General features: G+C 43.0%; 1 protein-coding gene and 1 long non-coding RNA gene across 2 annotated transcripts in view; one reads left to right on the plus strand and one right to left on the minus strand.

Moving 5' to 3' along the window:
* Positions 1-7500: 7500 nt before the first annotated feature.
* Positions 7501-17188, minus strand: LOC138760453 (tumor-associated calcium signal transducer 2-like). Its single transcript, XM_069931047.1, has 9 exons — positions 16992-17188; positions 15673-15780; positions 14059-14311; positions 11523-11588; positions 11128-11188; positions 9534-9635; positions 9030-9242; positions 8125-8175; positions 7501-8043 (listed from the first exon to the last, which is right to left on the minus strand). Exons 1-9 carry the CDS (start codon positions 17059-17061, stop codon positions 7999-8001), a joined length of 969 nt encoding a protein of 322 aa, XP_069787148.1. The 5' UTR covers positions 17062-17188; the 3' UTR covers positions 7501-7998.
* LOC138760454 (uncharacterized) overlaps positions 16698-19517 on the plus strand; it is a 58206-nt gene continuing 55386 nt past the window's right edge. The window contains exon 1 of the long non-coding RNA XR_011355619.1: positions 16698-16802. This is a non-coding gene — a long non-coding RNA (uncharacterized lncRNA). The remainder of the gene's footprint in view (positions 16803-19517) is intronic.

The raw sequence follows: 19517 nt of genomic DNA on the forward strand, positions 1-19517 counted from the left end.
CCCTTATAATTTTATTTACCTCAATAATGTCCTCTCTTAACCTTCTCTGCTCCAGAGAAGAGACCTAACCTGTCTTCTCCTCATATCTGAAACACTCCATCCCAGACAATATCTGGTGGTGGCACACAAGGATGTAGTGGCCACTTCGGCTCCTCACAATGGTGAAATCTCCAACCTGCTACATTGTATCTATGATCAAGAAATAAAAACACACAATGCTAGAGAAATTAAGCAGGTCAAACAGTGTCCTTTATATCTTTGGCTTGGCTTCGCGGACGAAGATTTATGGAGGGGGTAAAAAGTCCACGTCAGCTGCAGGCTCGTTTGTGGCTGACAAGTCCGATGCGGGACAGGCAGACACGATTGCAGCGGTTGCAAGGGAAAATTGGTTGGTTGGGGTTGGGTGTTGGGTTTTTCCTCCTTTGCCTTTTGTTCGTGAGGTGGGCTCTGCGGTCTTCTTCAAAGGAGGTTGCTGCCCGCCAAACTGTGAGGCGCCAAGATGCACGGTTTGAGGCGTTATCAGCCCACTGGCGGTGGTCAATGTGGCAGGCACCAAGAGATTTCTTTAGGCAGTCCTTGTACCTTTTCTTTGGTGTACCTCTGTCACGGTGGCCAGTGGAGAGCTCGCCATATAACAGGATCTTGGGAAGGCGATGGTCCTCCATTCTGGAGACGTGACCCATCCAGCGCAGCTGGATCTTCAGCAGCGTGGACTCGATGCTGTCAACCTCTGCCATCTCGAGTACTTCGACGTTAGGGGTGTAAGCGCTCCAATGGATGTTGAGGATGGAGCGGAGACAACGCTGGTGGAAGCGTTCTAGGAGCCGTAGGTGGTGCCGGTAGATGACCCATGATTCGGAGCCGAACAGGAGTGTGGGTATGACAACGGCTCTGTATACGCTTATCTTTGTGAGGTTTTTCAGTTGGTTGTTTTTCCAGACTCTTTTGTGTAGTCTTCCAAAGGCGCTATTTGCCTTGGCGAGTTTGTTGTCTATCTCATTGTCGATCCTTGCATCTGATGAAATGGTGCAGCCGAGATAGGTAAACTGGTTGACCGTTTTGAGTTTTGTGTGCCCGATGGAGATGTGGGGGGGCTGGTAGTCATGGTGGGGAGCTGGCTGATGGAGGACCTCAGTTTTCTTCAGGCTGACTTCCAGGCCAAAACATTTTGGCAGTTTCCGCAAAGCAGGACGTCAAGCGCTGAAGAGCTGGCTCTGAATGGGCAACTAAATCGGCATCATCTGCAAAGAGTAGTTCCTTTATATAGCAAAAGTAAAAAATACATAACCAATGTTTATGGCTTGAACCCGTCATCAAAGTATGGAAAAATGTCAGCAGGCATCGAGCAAAAGTGTAAGGGGGAGGGAGGTGTGGTCACAAAGGCAGGAGGTGATTGGTGGTGGAATAGGGAGGGAGGGAATGCTCATCAAAATACAAAACACGAACTGGATATTCAAATTAGTCAAACCTAATAAAGGGACACAAACTGCTGCAAACTGGAGCAGATCATGCAAGATGTATAGGTCATAGGAAGCGCTGCTGGAGAAGGCAGAAGCATGGAAAATGGGTCATCATCAGGGTTAGACTGAGAGTTAACCCCTTCAAACCAATGATCTCTCAAATGTAAGATCACTGGAGAAGAAAATGGATGACCTGAGGCTGCATCTGAACCAGAGAGAACTGCAGGGTTGCTGTGCTCTGGTGATTACAGAAACGTGGCTCCAGGACTCCATTCCAGACTCATCACTGCAGCTAGATGGCCTTATCTCCTTCAGGGCTGACAGAGATGCTCTTGCTTCTGGCAATACTCGAGAGGGGGACTGCATTTACATCAATGAGAACTCTGTCGTGAACACCTTCTGCTCAGCAGAGATAGAGGACCTCCTCTATCCTACTTGCCCAGGGAATTCTCAGCCACGCTGATTGCTGCAATTTACATTCCACCTTCGGCTAATGAGGGTGAAGCCATGAAGAAATGTTATGGTGGCCTCTGCGAAGCCCAGACTTCCCACTCTGACAATGCCATGATTGTTACAATCACACCAACCTGAAAATGGTCTTACCATGTTTTCAGCAGCGTGGGAACTTCACCAGCAGAGGAGAGAACACCTTGGATCAGGTGTACACAAATGTACCTGGTGCATTCAAGGTTGCACCCCATCCCCACCTTGGTTATTCGGATCACACATCTACCTTAACTCCAACATACAGACTACTGGCAAAGCAAACAAGGTCAGTTCACAGGGAGATCAGGACGTGGTGGAGGAGAGGTGGTTCCATAGCAGCGCTGGAAAACTGCTTTGATACCATGGACTGAAGTTTCAGGGAGGCAGCCACCAACAACAGTCATGCAGACACTGATAAGCACACAAGCTCAGTGACTGGCTACATCAGCAAGTGCAATGAGGAAGTCATTGAGTTCAAATGCTTCACAACCAGGGCTAACCAGAATCCATGGTTGGATGCAGATGTCCAGGCACTTTTCAGAGCTCGTGATGCTGCCTTCAGGACAGGGAATAGGATGGCATTAATATCAGTCAGGACTGAACTCTCCCATGCTATCTGAAAGGAAAGGCATGATTATGCACAGATCTGCAAACAGCTGTGCGACCCCAGCAACACGAGGCATATGTGGCAAGGGATCAAGACTATTTCGGATCACAAGTCAACCTTACGAATTAAGGACAGACTGAACACCTTCTATGCCCAGTTTGATGAGAAGATCAGGACGATGTCAAAGAAAGCTCCATGTCCCCCAGATGAACTGACACCCCCCCCCCCACACAGCTGCAGCGGAGCTGAGGAGAACCATATCCAAGGTGAATCCACATAAGGTGGTGGGGCTAGATAACATACCTGGTCATACCTGGTTGGGTACTGAAGGACTGCGCAGACCATTTGACGGAGTTCTTCATGGATATCTTCAATATCTTACTGCAGCAGTCATCATTCCCTCAGGGTTCAAGATGCTACCATCCTCCTGGTACCCAAGAGGGTGACAGTAACAGGCCTCAATGACTGTGGCACTGACCTCCAGCATTATGAAAGGCTTTGTATGTTTGGTGATGGAACACATCAAAGAACACCTTCCAGAGACATTAGATCCCTTTCAATTTGCCTATAGAAGAAACCGTTCCACAGACGATGCTATAGGCTTGTCACTTCATTCTGTCCTGGTCCACGGGGAAAACGACATCTCACACGTCAAGCTGCTGTTCATTGACTTCAGCTTGGCATTGAATACGATCATTCCCCAGAGGTTGATGGAGAAGCTGTCCTCACTAGGACTCAACACCCCTCTCTGTAACTGAATCTTGGATTTCCTAACAGAAAGACAAGTCTTTATGGGTCCTTCATGCTGACCACTGGTGCACCTCAAGGCTGTGTGTTCAGCCCACTGCTGTTCACTCTGACCCACAACTGCATTGCCAGATCCAGCTCCAACTGTGTTATCAAGTTTGCAGATGCCACAACCGTAGTTGGTCTCATCGGCAACATCGACGAGTCGCACTAAAGAGAATAGATGAAAAAGGACTTCAGGACCAAGAATGACCACTCTCCACTACACATCAACAACTCTCTAGTAGAGTGGAGAGCACCAAATTCCTTGGAGTTCACTTAACTAGTGACCTATCATGGACACTCAAACACTCTTCACCTGTCAGGAAGGTAGAACAGCAATTGGACTTCTTGAGAAGACTGAAACAATCAATGCTACCAGCCACCATTATGTCAACCTTCTATAGGAGCTCTAACTGGAGCATCCTGGCTGGCTGCATCACAGTGTGGTATGGTTGCTGAGGAGAAATGGATCAGAAGTCAATCCACAGGACAATAAGAGTGGCAAAGAGGATGGATCACTGGAGTCTCCACCACCACCCCCCCCCCCCCCCCATCAACATGATCTACCAGGATTGTTGTCTGAAGGCACTCAAAATAATTGAAGACCCCTTTCACCCTGCACACATCTTTCAGCTGCTCCCATCAGGGAAGTGATACAGGACTATCAGAGAGCACCACCAGGCTGAGAACAGCTTAGTCCCACAGGCAGTGAGAATGCTGAATGACCAAAGGAACTGCTCACACTAAACATAGGAAATTCTCATCTGTAACAAACGGTATGTGTGTTATGTCTGATTATGTGTCTGCTGCATGTTTTTGCACTGAGGACCAGAAAACTGTTTTGTCGGGTTGTACCTGTACAAATCAGATGACAATAAACTAGACTTGAATTTCCTCTGCACCCTTGCCACTGTTATTTCATATTTCCTATATTGAGGTGACCAGAATGGTACACAGTACTCTATCAGAGGCCAACTCCAGCTGACTTGAAAATTCTAGATGCCTTGACAAACCCCTCACCCCATGTGCATGTGATTGTGTAACTGTGGTGGGCCACACATAAATGAGGCTCCTTTTAGTTACTCCCCCTCCAGTCTCCGCCCCTCATTGTCCAGTAGCTCTTGCATTAGCTGTGCCAAGCTTCTAGTGCAACCCTCAGCACAAACTCCTTCAGTCTGGAATGTGCCTTCACTATGCTGGAAGACAACAGCTTTTGGGCAGACCAAAGAGTGTGAATTATCTACCAGTAGCTCTGGATGTCTGTGTTCCCTGGGGCAGTCTGTAAATCAGAGTTCTCTGTTATACTGCTCAAAATGAACTGTAACAAGGACCCTTTCATCCTTCTCCATATCCTGAAAGGAAATCCAGTCTGCAAAGAGGTGGACAACTGTTCGCATTCCATCAGGAATAGGTTCAAGGGCAACATGCATTCTGTTCATACATGAAGCATCTGACCAGGAGGGCCCCTCTAACCACCTGTTGCGATGAGGCATTCTGTTAGATGACCTGGACACTCTGCAGCTTTACCACAGTATCCATTATAGAACAGAAACATTTACACCACTGTTGTGCTAACCAGTGTAAACTACTCCACACCCATAATCCTTTCTTTTTCTTCCATCCATGTACCCAAGAATCTTGATTGTCCTTATTGTAATAGCCGCCACCACCAGCAATGCATTCCAGGCACCCACCACACTGCAAAAAAATAGCACAAATACAAAAACAATATATGTACAACTAGACATTACTTTATTCCTTGAAGATGATCGTGAAACCTTCAGAGATCCTCTGGCAATACTTCACTTGTTTTTGAACCTCGCTGGAGATTTTTAAAAATTTTTGTATGTTCCTTTTGAACAGAGCTGGACTTGAATAATGCAGAGGATGTAACAGATAGTTATGTAAAACAGAGTTAAGGTCAAGTTAAAGGCAGTTTTTGGAATTCTAAAAGCCTGGTCAAAATCGATCCAGGTCCCAGACCTACCTCAAAGGTCTGGGAACCTGGGAAAACCTAATGGGGCATCTCGTCTGATGATTTGAAATGACAAAATGGGTTACGTGGTAAATCTGGTGACATCAGCTCTGACTCAATTCTGGCTCGAGGAGGTCAAATATGAAGGTGAAGGTGCTCCTAGACATTTGGAAATGTGCCTGCTACTCCACATCATCAAATTTAGACTCAATGTCTCTCCAGAGTTCTTGCCCCTTTACTCTCTCTACCTTTCTCTTCACTCTGGTTTCAATCATGAAAGAATCACTACCTACATTGTTACCCCTGTTAAAGTCAAATTTTAATTGTCTGAGAGGATGAGAAAATGTAGGTTCTTGGGAGTCACTACCTTGGAAGATCTTTCCTGGAACCAACACACCAATGGCATCATGAAGAAAGCCTCTACTTCCTCAGGAGTTTGCGGAGGAGCTAGTGGAGTTGTTCAAGTGAACCGATACGGACTTGAAGGGCCGACATGGCCTGTTTCCGTGCTGTAAACGGTTATATGGTTAAAATGTTGACAGCCCCAAACCTGATAAGATCACCTACTGGTATTTTGCTTGTTTCAGCCATGATTTGATAGCATCAAAGAATATGTTCATACCATTGTTGGATACTTTACTATGCATTTACTGCCTTGATACTTGCACTCCAGCACCTTAAATTGAATATTTTTTTTTTCCACCAGTATCTTCTGACCTGCCTGCCGTAATCTGATGTAAACATCATGGTAGACTTATTAATTAGGACTCAGCTAGATGACTAAAAATTTATTTGCTTCATCTTCAGTTTTCTACCTTCATTTCATGGTAGTTTTGCTTCCAACACCATCAGGTTAATGAGAGAAGGATCAAGTTGTCATTTCTGCAGTTGTATATATTTGTACTGTGATGGGAGTTCACATCTTTGGTCCATTGCTTAAGTAGTGCAATATTACAAGAACTAGTACTTGGGTCAAGGCTGTCAAAACCTTTCCTACAGAATTTATTCTCCAATATTACAAGAACTAGTACTTGGGTCAAGGCTGTCAAAACCTTTCCTACAGAATTTATTCTCCAACTCTGGCAAGTTCCATCTGAGATCAACCAATGCCAACCACTCAAGCTCCTTTGCCTTCTTGCAATGCACCTCTTAGAAGGCTGACCCTCTTGACTACACAAACTTGTAATCCAATGAATCAATCTTTTGATTGCAACATCTCTACAGCACCTCCACAAAATGTATATTTGTTACCAACTGTCAAGATAAGGAACACACAACTACAAAGTCAGGCAGGTATGCTGCAGTCATCTTAAATGCACTTCCCCAGCTTGTTCCGCTGAAAATGTCAAAATGGAAATTATACAACTAGAAGATGAAAATTCTTTGAATGTGTGGAGAGAGAAACAGCTGTAGTCACAACATCTTGCAAGTCAGAATAACCCAAATGATTAGAGTTGGCAAGTTCCATCTAATATCAACTAGAGTTGATGAACAAGCAACCTGTAGGAGAGGTTAATAGCTGCTTGAAGGGTTAAAGCAAAGCACAGAAGTCTATTGCAATATTTTTGTTACACAAAATTATTGAAGGAATCTCATGTTTATTGTATTTATACTTTGTGGCATTGGTCACATTTTAGACTATTTAGAAGTTTAAACAGCACTGCTCTGAGCCTTCCCATTTCCTTACCTGATCAGGTTTTGTTTAAACTTAAACAGTAGGAGAAACCACTTAAATCATGCACTTATTCTGTGGGTCACATTTTGTTTAGATGAGATTGGGGAGGCGAAAATAAAATATTAATGGCCATCGAACTGGTTCACCATTGTAATTGACCTATCTGCATTGCCATCAGTTGTTTAGACTGGACAAAGTTTCGGGGGCGCAAATAGTAGTGAGACATTAATGTTAACAGTCAAGAATGTTCAAAGAGTGTTAAATTTCATTGCAAATTTCATTGAAAGAGAATACTGTTGTTCCCATGACAACTGGCCAACATGCACTGGCTGTGGGAGTTGGATCCAATGCTCAGCCACCATCCTCAGTTCTGCCTCTGCCCTTCCCAGTCAGGAGAAAGATGATGTCACCCCCCACTGATTTCAGTCAGAATAATCAATTAGTGCCTCAAAAACTCCCAAGTACACAACAGCACTATTTAGGTTTTAATGCAACCAGGTACACAGCATCAAGTTTATTACAGTCTTTATTAAAAATTAAAATTTCTGTTGCAATTTTAAAAAACAGTACTTTGTACAAAAGTTCCAACTGCTAAACCTTTCAAAGCACTTGACCCCAGAGGCTGTTCAACTATACAGCAGTTTAAAAGTTAACTATTTGTAAAGTTCCTTCAATGTTAGCCCAATATATGCAGTTAGTTTTAAATGCCAAAATTAGTCAGAAAACAATCTCATTTTAAATATAAACAAACCACAATTGGATAAGGCAATGAAAAATTACAATTCCTTGGGAGCAAAATCCTGTAACATTACCATTTTGTATCAAGTAACACGCAAGTGGAGTTGATAGATTAATCAACAGAAAAGCATTGTAAATCAAGAGCTGCACAGCAACCTTGTAATAATCCAAACTGGATGACTATCCACTTGCTTTTCTACAATGGTTCAAAATTTTCAAAAAGATGGTAGTATATTAACTTCTCCTAGTAAAGATGTCAATTGTAGGATTAGGTAGTCAGCTGTTGTTTCTGAATTTCATCCAATTCTCTTCCCTGTCATAGACAAAATGTAAACATGAAACTCAAAGCATTTTATTAAATAGAAACTGCAGCTTACAATGGTGAAAAACTTACCTCAGCTTTTTGATATATGTGAGACTTGGCTGCCTTCCTTTGAGTAAAGAACTAAAGAAGAAACAAACAAGACATTACACTTTCCAGATAAAAACCAAATGCAGATCCACAATTTAGGCTGAACGGAGAATGGCAGTTGAATAATATGGAGTTGCAAACAATCCACAAGACATATGTGGAGCATTGGTAAATTTATGCTCATCATCTGAATATGGGCAATGGCATGTTCTCTTCTAGATATTGTCCAATTCATAGGCTGAGCACTATTGACAGGTCATTTACTGGTCACCCTCAATTGCTTACTGACAGGATCATTAACCACTGGTTGAACAGTTGCAGTCTGGATGACTGAACTCCTAGAGTTGTTCAGATGGAGTTGCCTGAACATTGAGAGATTAGAAATTGCTAATCAAGATCTGGAGGTTGCTCCACAACATTTTGGCTAATCAATATTATGCTTCAAATACAATTGCCTTACAGCTCCAACCAATCCACACTCAACACTGATACTAATCCCATATAAATAAAGGGGAAATTTAGAGGCCAATTAAACTACTTTGTAGAGTGTGGAAAAATGAAACACCTCAAAGACATCCATACTCCACAAGATCAGAATTGGACTAGAGTTGCTGGTGCTACATGGCAGCAGCTGTAAACTGCACCATTAAAATTTAAAAAACAATAAACCTATTTTTTGTAGTCAATGGTAAATGATGACTTAATTTCTTTAGCTACAGACTTCCTACTACAGTAGTTAAACAGTAAAACAAGAAACAAACCTTTTTATTTGGGTTGGAGTTTATACATTTATAAAAATTGGAATTCAGTTCAAAATATTACATTTGTTTCAAGATGTCTGGCACTTTCTTAGCACAAATCAAAAGTTGTCAAGTTTTGATACTTACAAGAACAACAAGTCCAGCGACAACTGCCAGGCAAACTATCACAATGACTGCAATAATGCCAGGAGTCATTCTCTTCATGGAGAACTCTGGATTCTTTGAATCAATATAATACACATAAAGTTGTTCAAAACCAAGCTTAGTTCCATCAAAAGGTATACCATCATCCTGAATTGATCGACTGTGTAATTCAGAGAACAATGTGCTGCCCTTGACCTAGCATGGAAGAGAAAAAATATTTAGTGTTTGCATATTGCCAATCAAAATTGCACATAAATTAGCATCTTGCGGGTACAGGAAGTACTGTGGAAATGTTTAAAAATGCACTTGCAAACTTTGCCGCTTTGAATTAAGATATCTAATATCCTAAAGTCTTCTCCAGCTCAAATGGTACTAACTTGGACAAGTTGACATTAAGCAATTAATAAAGGTTGCATCTTAAATCAGTTCCTGTCAATCTGAAAAGTAAGAAAATTTTAATTATTACTTGCATCAAATGTCACTTACATCCTTTTCCAGGTAATATGCTACAGTAGCAAGATCAGTTGGCGAATCCACAGAAATATTTTGTTTCAGATCCACGATGATATAACGGTCATCTTCAAGATACTGAAATAAAGTTAGTTCATAAGAGCAAGCTCTTGTGCCAATAATACAAAATTATCATTTATACCCAGGAGTGAGAAGAAATCTTCAACTATATTTCCCCAATATTTCATTAATTTTGCCAAAACTCCCAAGCTCCAGATTAGACCCAACTGTATTTGGTTTTGAGCAGAAAAAGTTCGAAAACTGGATCCCCATACTCAATCTCATTCAGTTCCCAAAAAAATGCAATACAGGTTTTAAAAACCCAACAGCAATAGCAAAGCAAAATAAATTATGATTTCCAACAAAAATATTTACAACAAATTTAAAAAGTATATAGCATTATTTAACAAATACACCCCAGATTAACACATTTAAATAAGCAATTGCACATGTTCATTTGAGTTAAATGGGGAAGTCTGCAGATGCTGTGATTTTCAGGTAATACATAAAGATGATGAAACTTTGGTCATGCAGCAGATCAAGCCCAGGCCTGAAATATTGGTTATATATCTTTGCTTCCTATGGATGTTGGGACCAGAGTTTCTCTAGCACTTTTGCGCATTGCAATAACATGTACTGTATTTGAAGGCAATATAGGACCCAGTGGCATACAATTCTGTGTCTGTGCACATGATCACTCACCTTGATGGAAAACCCTTCAGATGCTGAAGACTCCTCACACACATGCAAAAGTAGCAACACATCTTCCTGCCCACCCCATGCAGAGGCTCAGGCAGCTTCCCACACCCCACCTCCATAGTCCGAATGCTGATTAAATGACAGGCACACTAGGACCCACGGGTGCACGAGGGTGAGAGGGACAAAAGGCAGTCACCAGGGCAATGGTCAGGGCCCACCATCACAGAGAGATGATAGATTGCTTGCTTTGAGAGGCACACTGGGCCTCTGATCAGGCACTGTGTTAATCCCCTGATCAAATTGAATAAGGCATGGGGGTGGTGGCCACTCACTCACTGCCACCTGCCCCCCATGCCTCATTCAATTTTCTGGGGGGGGGGGGAAAACAGGGGACCATACTCTTCTAACAAAGGCTCAGTGTAGAGCCTGATCATTGACGACCAATGCTCCCCTCAAAGAAAGCAATTGCACCATCGTCATACATTATGAACACAGCCATTGTGCTCCTGGCAGGGGCCACCTTGGTCTGCCTTCTCACTGAGAAAGTGGGCAGCAGCTCTGGAAAGCACAGGCCACCCAAGGGAAGGTGGTCTGCGAAGCTGCAGGCCCACTTCCTGGACAGCCACAGGACCTCTGTGGACTTTTAAAACCTGGGCGAGTAGTTAGAGCACTTTTTATTTCGGTGCCCAAAATGGCAGCATGTCACCTTTGTGTTTTGGACCTGGGGTGGCTTTTGAGGTTAACTTTTTGTGAACAAAAGAGTGATCCTATATGCATCAAATATGGCACTATCACATGGTTTTGACACAAGGACAATTATGCAAAAGACAGCCAATTTCTAAACAATGTCACATTATGAATATTTGTTTACCTCAATTTTTTCGATGTACTTTGGGTCAACCTGGTAGCCTGCAAACATATTTTTGATGGCTCTGTTGAAAGAAAAGTTGCAGACAAAGAGTTAGCCAAAGTAGTTCCATACTTCATTAGGCACATCTGCAATTATAGCAACAGCTTCCACAATTTTGTAAAGCGTCCCAATCCAGTAAATTACATTTTGAAACATTCTGTAGTTGTGATACAGAAAATAAAATTCTATATTACACCAAGGACAAATCTGTATGATATTAGAACAGCTCAAAAATCTTACAATTTTCTGGCACCCACATCATTTTGGTTAAGAGACTCTAAACAGGAACCTGTTTTAATTGAAGCTGCAAGTTTCAAAATGCAGCATTGATTATGGTAAAATATGGCTGCACTTACTCTTGGAGTTTAGCTTGATCTATCGCTTTTTCCATAGGTTTGTGTCTTAGCTGAATCTGAAACCAACTACAAGGAAAAATATTGACACAAGTAAATAGACAATAAAAAATTTAAAGTAATTCTTTCTAATATTGTTATTGATCACAAAAGGACCCATACTCTTTATTAAAACCTTTAAAGAAAGTGATGTTGATAGCATTGTCATGTCAGAACATTTTCTTATCTGCAGGAGTTTAACAAATCAGTGGTACTCTCTGGTAAGTTAAACCAAAGCAGATATACATATATAGCAAATAGTAGGGCATGGAGTGTATTCGAATAGACCTACAGATAAAGGCAGAGTTCCAAAAAGTGGTGTCACAGGCAGTGTTTGACATTCTTGCCTCAAAAAGACCAGAAGAAATACGACCAGTCAAGCTATTCAGCCCATCAAATCATGGCTGACACATTCTTCCTTTCAAACCCATTTTCTTGCCTTCACTGATAAATTCTTGAGCAAGGGTAAGAGGTTATCAATCTTGGTTTTAAATTTATCCAACAACTTGGCCTCCAGAACCACCGTGGCAACAAATTCCAGATTCACTACCATCTGGCTGAAGAAATTTCTCATCTGTTTGAAAGGGACACACTTTTATTCTCAGGCCTCATCCTCTGGTCCTAGATTCTCCTACTACTGGAAACATTTTCTCCACATCCACACTATTCTTTCAATATTCAGTACATTTCAATGAGATTCCCACCCTTTTCCTTCTAAACTCCAGCAAGTACAGGTACAGAGCCGTTCAATGGTCCTCATGTTCACCCTCCCATGCCTCAGGATAATTCTCTCATCTCCTCTGGACCCTCTTCAACATCAGTACATTATTCCTTAGATATGGCTCAAAACTGTTCCACATTTGAGTCTTAAAGCCTCAGCATTATATCTTTGCTTTTATATTCCAGTCCTCTTGAAATGAATGCAAACATTGCTACTGACTCAACTTGCAAGTTAACCTGTAGGGAATCTTGCATTAGGACCATGTCCCTTTGGGCCTCTGCTTTCTGAATTCTCTTCTATTTAGAAAATAGTCTTATTTCTTTATTTTTTTTAACCAAAGAATATGGCCATACACAGTTTTCCATCTGTCACATCTTTGCTCAACTTGTCCAAGTCAGTCTGCAGACCTCCAGCTTCAACACTACACACTCCACCAATCTTTATATCATCTGCAAATTTTGCCAAAGCCAACACCGACCACTGCAGAGCGCACTAGTCAATGACAGCCAACCACAAAGGCTCTTTATTCCCACATTTAGTAGTCTGCCAGTCAGCTAATCTTCTAATACACTAGCACCCTTCCTGCAATGCTCAATAGGCTTGCGTGCAGTCCCTTGTCAAAAGACTTCCAAAAACATACAAACATCCACCAACCCTTTTGTCCATCCTGATCATTATTATCATAAAGAATTCCAGATTTGTCAAGCAAGATCTCCAATGAAGGAAACCATGTAGATGTCAAACCACTTTATCTTGTGCTTTCATGTACGCCTACTTCGGAATCAAACCAACTGGCCTGTAGCTTCCCATCTTTTGACTCTCTTCCTTAGAGTAAAATGACATCTGCAAATCTTCTAGTCCTCTGGAACCATTCCCAACTCTAGTCATTCTTGAAAGATCACCAAGAATGCACTCAATCTCTTCATCCAACTCTTTCAGAATCCTGAGTTTAGTCCATCTGGTCCAGGTTTCCAAGCATCTTCACCTTGGTAATAGAAATTATCCACTTCTGCCTCAACTTTCACATTTCTGGCCCATCACTGGCATCTTCCTCAGTGAAGACAAAAATTTAAAAAACTATTCATCTCATCTGTCATTTCTTGTTCCCCATTACCACTTCATGTTACAACTGTGCAGGACAATTGTGAGACAACTCCTAGGGAGTATTATGCAGGATTTGTCACCCAGCTAAAGATGTAATTAAACTGGAAAGGATGAGAAACTGACAGGCTCAAGAACTTAGAGGTACAAAATTTGTGAGGCATGGGTTCAGTAAAATAGATTTTCCCCCAGGGAAGGAGAGTTCAAAATGAGAAGGCATAAATTTAAGGTGAGAGAGAAAGATTTAAAAACTACTTTCCCCAGAGAGGGTGATGGGAAGTGGAACAAACTGCCATTAGGCAGATAAATTGCAATGTTGGGGACATGTTGCATGATATGGATAAGAAAGGTTTAGAGGGATTTTTGGCCAAATGGGACTAGACAGCCCAGTCAGCAAGAATCAGTTAGACCAAAGAGCCCATTTGCAGGCACTGAAACTGACTGCAGGTGTTTCTGATTTATATAAATGTTTGCACTCTAATGATGTTGCAAAACAACCAGTTTCATGACACGTTCATGACAATTTTGAATAAATCCACTCCACAATGCATCGTTTAATCAAGTTTAACTAACTGAAACTAAAGTCTGGCCTGCATTGGGTCCACTTCCATAAACTCTCCCCATCCCCAGCCCTCTTCATTCTACCACCCCAAGTATTTAGGATTGCAGTATACTTACTAGGTCTCCACAAGTTCATGGCACACCTTATTTTCATCTCCTTTGTCAGTCCTTCGAACCCCAGCAGTGTTAACACACCAGCATGTGTCAGTGCCATTACACTGCTTGGCATGGAATTTACCATCTTGCTCACAATCAGGATCGTAAATACCATCATTATCCAACATGGCATGCTCAGTGGGTATAATAATGCGTGATCCAATATTCTTTTTTTTGTACATTTCATGTTTCATCATCCAACATTTGCTGGTCACTAAAATAATTCAAAATTGTATTAGACATTTGACAGATCCACTTTGAAGAACAAACTTTTGGTACATAAAAGATTTAATTCTACTGAACAAGTGATTGGGGACAGGATGTGAATAGTTTGTTCAAGTTTTTTCCTGCAATGATCCAATCCTATCAAAAATGGTCTATATTAATTAGAAACATCACTTCCATTTTCCAGCAAATAATGTTATTAAGGCTGATCCTCACTTTGGACTGATGTTCAAAACAGCATATCCCAGGTTGTTATTTTTCCCCGATCATAAAATGCTCAACTCCATGGATGCTGCCTGACCCACTGAGTTCCTGTAGCATTGTGTGATGTTCTAGATTTTTAGTACAGGTGCCTAACCTTTTATCTGGGATCATCAGGACCAGACACCTGCCACTGTTCAGAATTTTCCAGATTTCAGAATCATTTTAAAAAGGTGGCCCCTTTAAGCCTGCCCACATCATGCTGCAATCTCTTGCTCCCATCTTTCACCCACCTGAGTCATGTTACTGTCTCTCTTACCCCCACCAGCACCAGAACTTCCCCCCTTCTCAGTTCCCTGTGCTGGTTTCAGGTGCTAGGGGATTATGGGTAGCAACAATGTCCATTGATCCCACTTTGAGCCACCACTAGGCCAACTGAAAGCACCACAATGCTGGACAGGCATCAGTATATGGCCATTCAAAGATGCTTATATAGTGGAACAAGACATGATATTCCAATGAGTAGGGTACTTGTAAAGTAACGATACCACTAATTAGTGATACCGAACATGACGGGAATACATGGGAGTTGAGTGAGAGTCACGTCAGGTCATGTTTGGCACCAAACACCATTTGATGAGCAAATGTCATCTACTGGAAAAAAGTGCCAGTTTTTGGAGGTTGCTGTTTTTCAGAATCCCAGATAAAAGGTTAGGCACCTGTATCTGTAATCTTTATTTGCCTCTATTTTCTTATCGTTTTAATTACATTTAAAAAATGTTATTGAATACCAAATTGGGTTTAACACTAGACCCATCAGGCAAGTAGTATCAAACCATCCAGTCACAAGAACAAGGCTCGATAGTCAATTACAAAAGTAATCAATTCTTGCATAGTTGAAGACTGAATTGTTCCAAAATTCGTTTGAATTGCCATCCCAATAAGCAAAATCTCAACTTCATAGTTTAATAGACAAAAGTGCTGCATGACCTGTTGATGTGTTTTTCCAGCATTTTTGTGTATTACACTGCAATCACAGCATCTGTAGACTCTCATGTTTCCTAACTTCATAGGTTGTGCATATTCAAAAACCATTCTTCACCATACATACTTAAAGCACTACACACATCTTATAAATTTAAAACTTACATTTGCTGCAGTTTACTGGAACATTGATATCTGTTGATACTTTCAAGATACAATCACAAGTAGGGCCAAAGCATTTGGCAAATTGGTTTGTGGTGCATACTGTACAGTCTGAAAGTTAAAAACAAAATACTAACAGCCAGAACGAATCACCAAGTCTCTATAGAATGTTAGCAACAAAAAAAAAAAATCAAAAACTGCTCTCAAATGCACATTTTAGTCAGATTAATGTATAAAGTTGGAGCATCATTAACCAGTTTAAATATTTGCAGTTCTGATGGACTGAACTTGCCCAATAAGACTATATACATGGAAGTACAATTCAGTACAAATGGCTGATATATTTACTCTCAATTGCATTCTCCTGCCTTCTCCCCATACCTTGGCACCCTTATTCTAAAAGTTCAAATTTACAGACCTCAGTGCAATACAGTGGATATACACAAGCACACAAATAAATATTAAATAGAGTCTGAGAAGATTTGTATGAGCAGTTCATCAATCATTCAGCAACTTTTTACCCCCTAGGAAGAAATGGTTTCCCAACCTGTGCTTTAAATATGTCCAATGACTTAGGCATTAATAAACTCCACAAATTCACCACCCTCTGGCTGAAGAAGTTTCTGCTCATCTGTTCTAAAGGGGCATCCTTATATTCTGAGGCTGCACCCTCTACTCCGAGACCCTCCCTCTCCACATCTACTATTCTAGACGTTCTAATACTTGGCAAGTTTCCCTGCCCACCACACCTCCTTGTATCATCACAAGGCTCAGACATCAACAATTCCTCGTACATGAACCCCCACAGGTGCAAGATTATGCTCAAACCCTCGTCAATATCAATTCTTAAGATTATGGGCTCAAAACTGAAATAATAAATTAAATCCTATCGGATAGAGATGAAGAACTCCAACAAAAAATATCCAGCCAACCTGAAGTTAAAGTGCAACCACTTGTCGCGGGGAAACATGGGAGTGAGGGCATCCAACCGAAGCCGCGCGGCGCCAGTCAACGCCCCCTATCGCCAGGTGCGGGAATCACCGACCCGCCCAACGCCCAAGTGAACAGTCGCGGGAGGACGACGCCACTCTGCCCAAGCACGGAGCCGTCGACGCCGAGGAAAGAGCAGCTTGGTTAGTTAGGGGGGGGGGGGGGGGGGGGGGGGGGGGGAAATCAATCCCAACTCAAAATCAGGAGGAGTTATCAAGCCACGAAGCGCAGATGGGTTTACTTCACAAACATAATAGAAGCATTTGGCGGGGCTGCCTTGTTGGCGGCGGCGCCTCACCCGGGAGCCCGAGTCCTCACCCTTCCCCGCTCACCTTTGTCTTCTTCCTGCGCCAAGGTGGCCAAGGAGCAGAGCGCCAACACCAAGGGGCCCAGCACACGCATCCCGTCCGCTGACAGTTCAAACACGCCTCAAAGCCGACTCCAACTTCCGAGAGAGAATGGGGCAGCAGGGGCCGAGCGGCGCGCACCTTCCCACCTGCCGGTCACAGCCTCGATGCCAAGTGACGTTGCCTCGCCGCCATTTATAGTGTGGGGCGCTGACGTCATGCTATTACCTGGTGAAACTGGGGCGGGGCGGCTCCCGCTCGGGGAGCCCAGCCTGGCGGTGACCTCCTGCCTCCTGCCGCACCATATTTGGCTCTTCCTCGTCTGGCCGGGGGGGGGTGGGGGAAGAGAATCAAGGGCGTCATCCCACTTCTGAGCAACAAAGAGCCGGCAGAATTTCTGACCATCCCCACCCAGAGAGTGGAAAGGCCGCACGGCGTTGAATCACAGTTTCAGCCCATGAGCCCGGCCGGGAGGGAGAGCGGGGTCCCCGGGGATGATTTAGTTTGTGGAAGGTCGACCGGCTAAGTCATCTTACATGGCGAGTCGTTCACGCTGCTTTGTAAACATGCAGAGGCGAAGTGGATCTGAGCAACAAGTCCGATCCGTCACCTTCATTGCAACAAATGGCCAACCGTGATAGTGTGTTTCAGTGCAAAGTCGGGGGGAAAGGGGGAGGGGGGAAAGGGGAGGGGGGGAAAGGGGGAGGGGGGGAAAGGGGGAGGGGGGGAAAGGGGAGGGGGGGGGAAAGGGGGAGGGGGGGGGAAAGGGGGAGGGGGGGGGAAAGGGGAGGGGGGGAAAGGGGAGGGGGGGAAAGGGGGAGGGGGGGAAAGGGGGAGGGGGGGAAAGGGGGAGGGGGGGAAAGGGGGAGGGGGGGGGAAAGGGGGAGGGGGGGGGAAAGGGGAGGGGGGGGGGAAAGAGCCAACAAAGAACCAATCTTTGATTTACAAGCGAGGCATAATCCTGTAACAAAAAGGAGATAGGTTTCGGGTTTTTAAAAAAAGATATTTTGTTGACAATGTGTACAGTAAATACAACCAGTGCTTGTTCCCAGCAAGTTGATGTTTTGACTCAGAATGCATTCCAACGAACAGTTTTAGGTCAGTGCTCATTTGAACCCCAACCAAGAACATTTAAATCCTTTTTCCTTGTCTACAAGGAAGTGGGTTCTCTTCTCATCCGCAATACAGCCAGTGCCTGCGCAGTGTTGTGAAAAGTAGCCAAAGTCATGTCTCCGCAGAATGTGACGAGCAGTGTTAATAGTGGCTGCCCAGAGAAAGCAGATGCGAGACTTGTGGGAGAGAAGGGGGGTCCTGCTAGAATACAAAGGAAGGCGACTTCCTGCAAGAGATTGCAGAGAAAGCCAACTTGATTTTAAAAATCACGAAAGAACATGTGACAAAGCATCATACCAAATAAGGATGAGAATAAATAAGGGTAGGGGGGTAGTGGGACAAGTAAACAAGGGCGGGCTTTAAGTTGAGGAGAGGAACGACTTTTGAAAGGTTAAACTAACATATCATTTACTCAGTTAACTAACCAATAAAACTAACAGAGGAGTAGTTATTTGGTTCGGTGTTTGGTTCGGTGCGGACTAGAAGGGCCTAATGGCCTGTTTCCGTGCTGTAATTGTTATGTATGTTATATAGAATAAGGGTCTCAGGGTGAACGAATCCAAATTACAATTTGTTCAATCAGAAGTGAAATACTTAGGACATCTGGTAAGTCAGGGAACTAGGAAAATAAGTCCAGAGAGGATACGTGGTATTCTACAGATCCCTCCTCCCAAGAATGCCCAAGAACTTAGGAAATTCCTTGGTTTAGTGGGATACTGTAGAATCTGAATTGAAAATTATTCTAGCCTGGTCAGATTTCTCTATGATAAACACAAAGAAATGTATAAAAAAAGGTTGTTGAGTATCACTGTGTGTACCTTTCTGAAGGACACCTGCTCTTGCAAGAACATTGAATAAAAGGTTATATCGCTTCACCTATTGACTGCAAAATTATTTAATCAGTGAGCTGTGTTTCTCATAATTTGGGGGATCGTCCAGGATCCCATCATCTCCCAAGGGTCACGGCTCGTAGGGTATCAGGAAGACGTGTCCCGTTCCAGGTTTGAACGGTCCTGGTACTTTGTGAACTTGGCTCCTTGGATGAACTGACTAAGGACCAGACTAAATCTGGGTGAACCAGTATGGTAAACGGTGAGACTGGTACAGCGCTGACCAGGTAACTCAGTGCACAGACCAAGGTAAGAAAACTGGACTTTTAAATATTACCTTGGTGGTCGGGATCGGGAATATAGGAAATAAGGGAAGTACCTGTATGGGTCCGGGTGGGAGACCAAGGAATGTCTCCGGGGAGATTCCTCCTGAAAGTCCCTTGGGGAGGATGATAAGGAATTAGACCTTTAACTCATGTACAAAGAACAAGGATAAGACTAAAATTGATTGAGTATTGTTGTTTTATATGGAGAAAGGAAAGTATTAGGCCATCGCCAAAGTATGGAA

This window comes from Narcine bancroftii, chromosome 4 (assembly GCF_036971445.1).
Source record: "Narcine bancroftii isolate sNarBan1 chromosome 4, sNarBan1.hap1, whole genome shotgun sequence".
NCBI lineage: Eukaryota > Metazoa > Chordata > Chondrichthyes > Torpediniformes > Narcinidae > Narcine > Narcine bancroftii.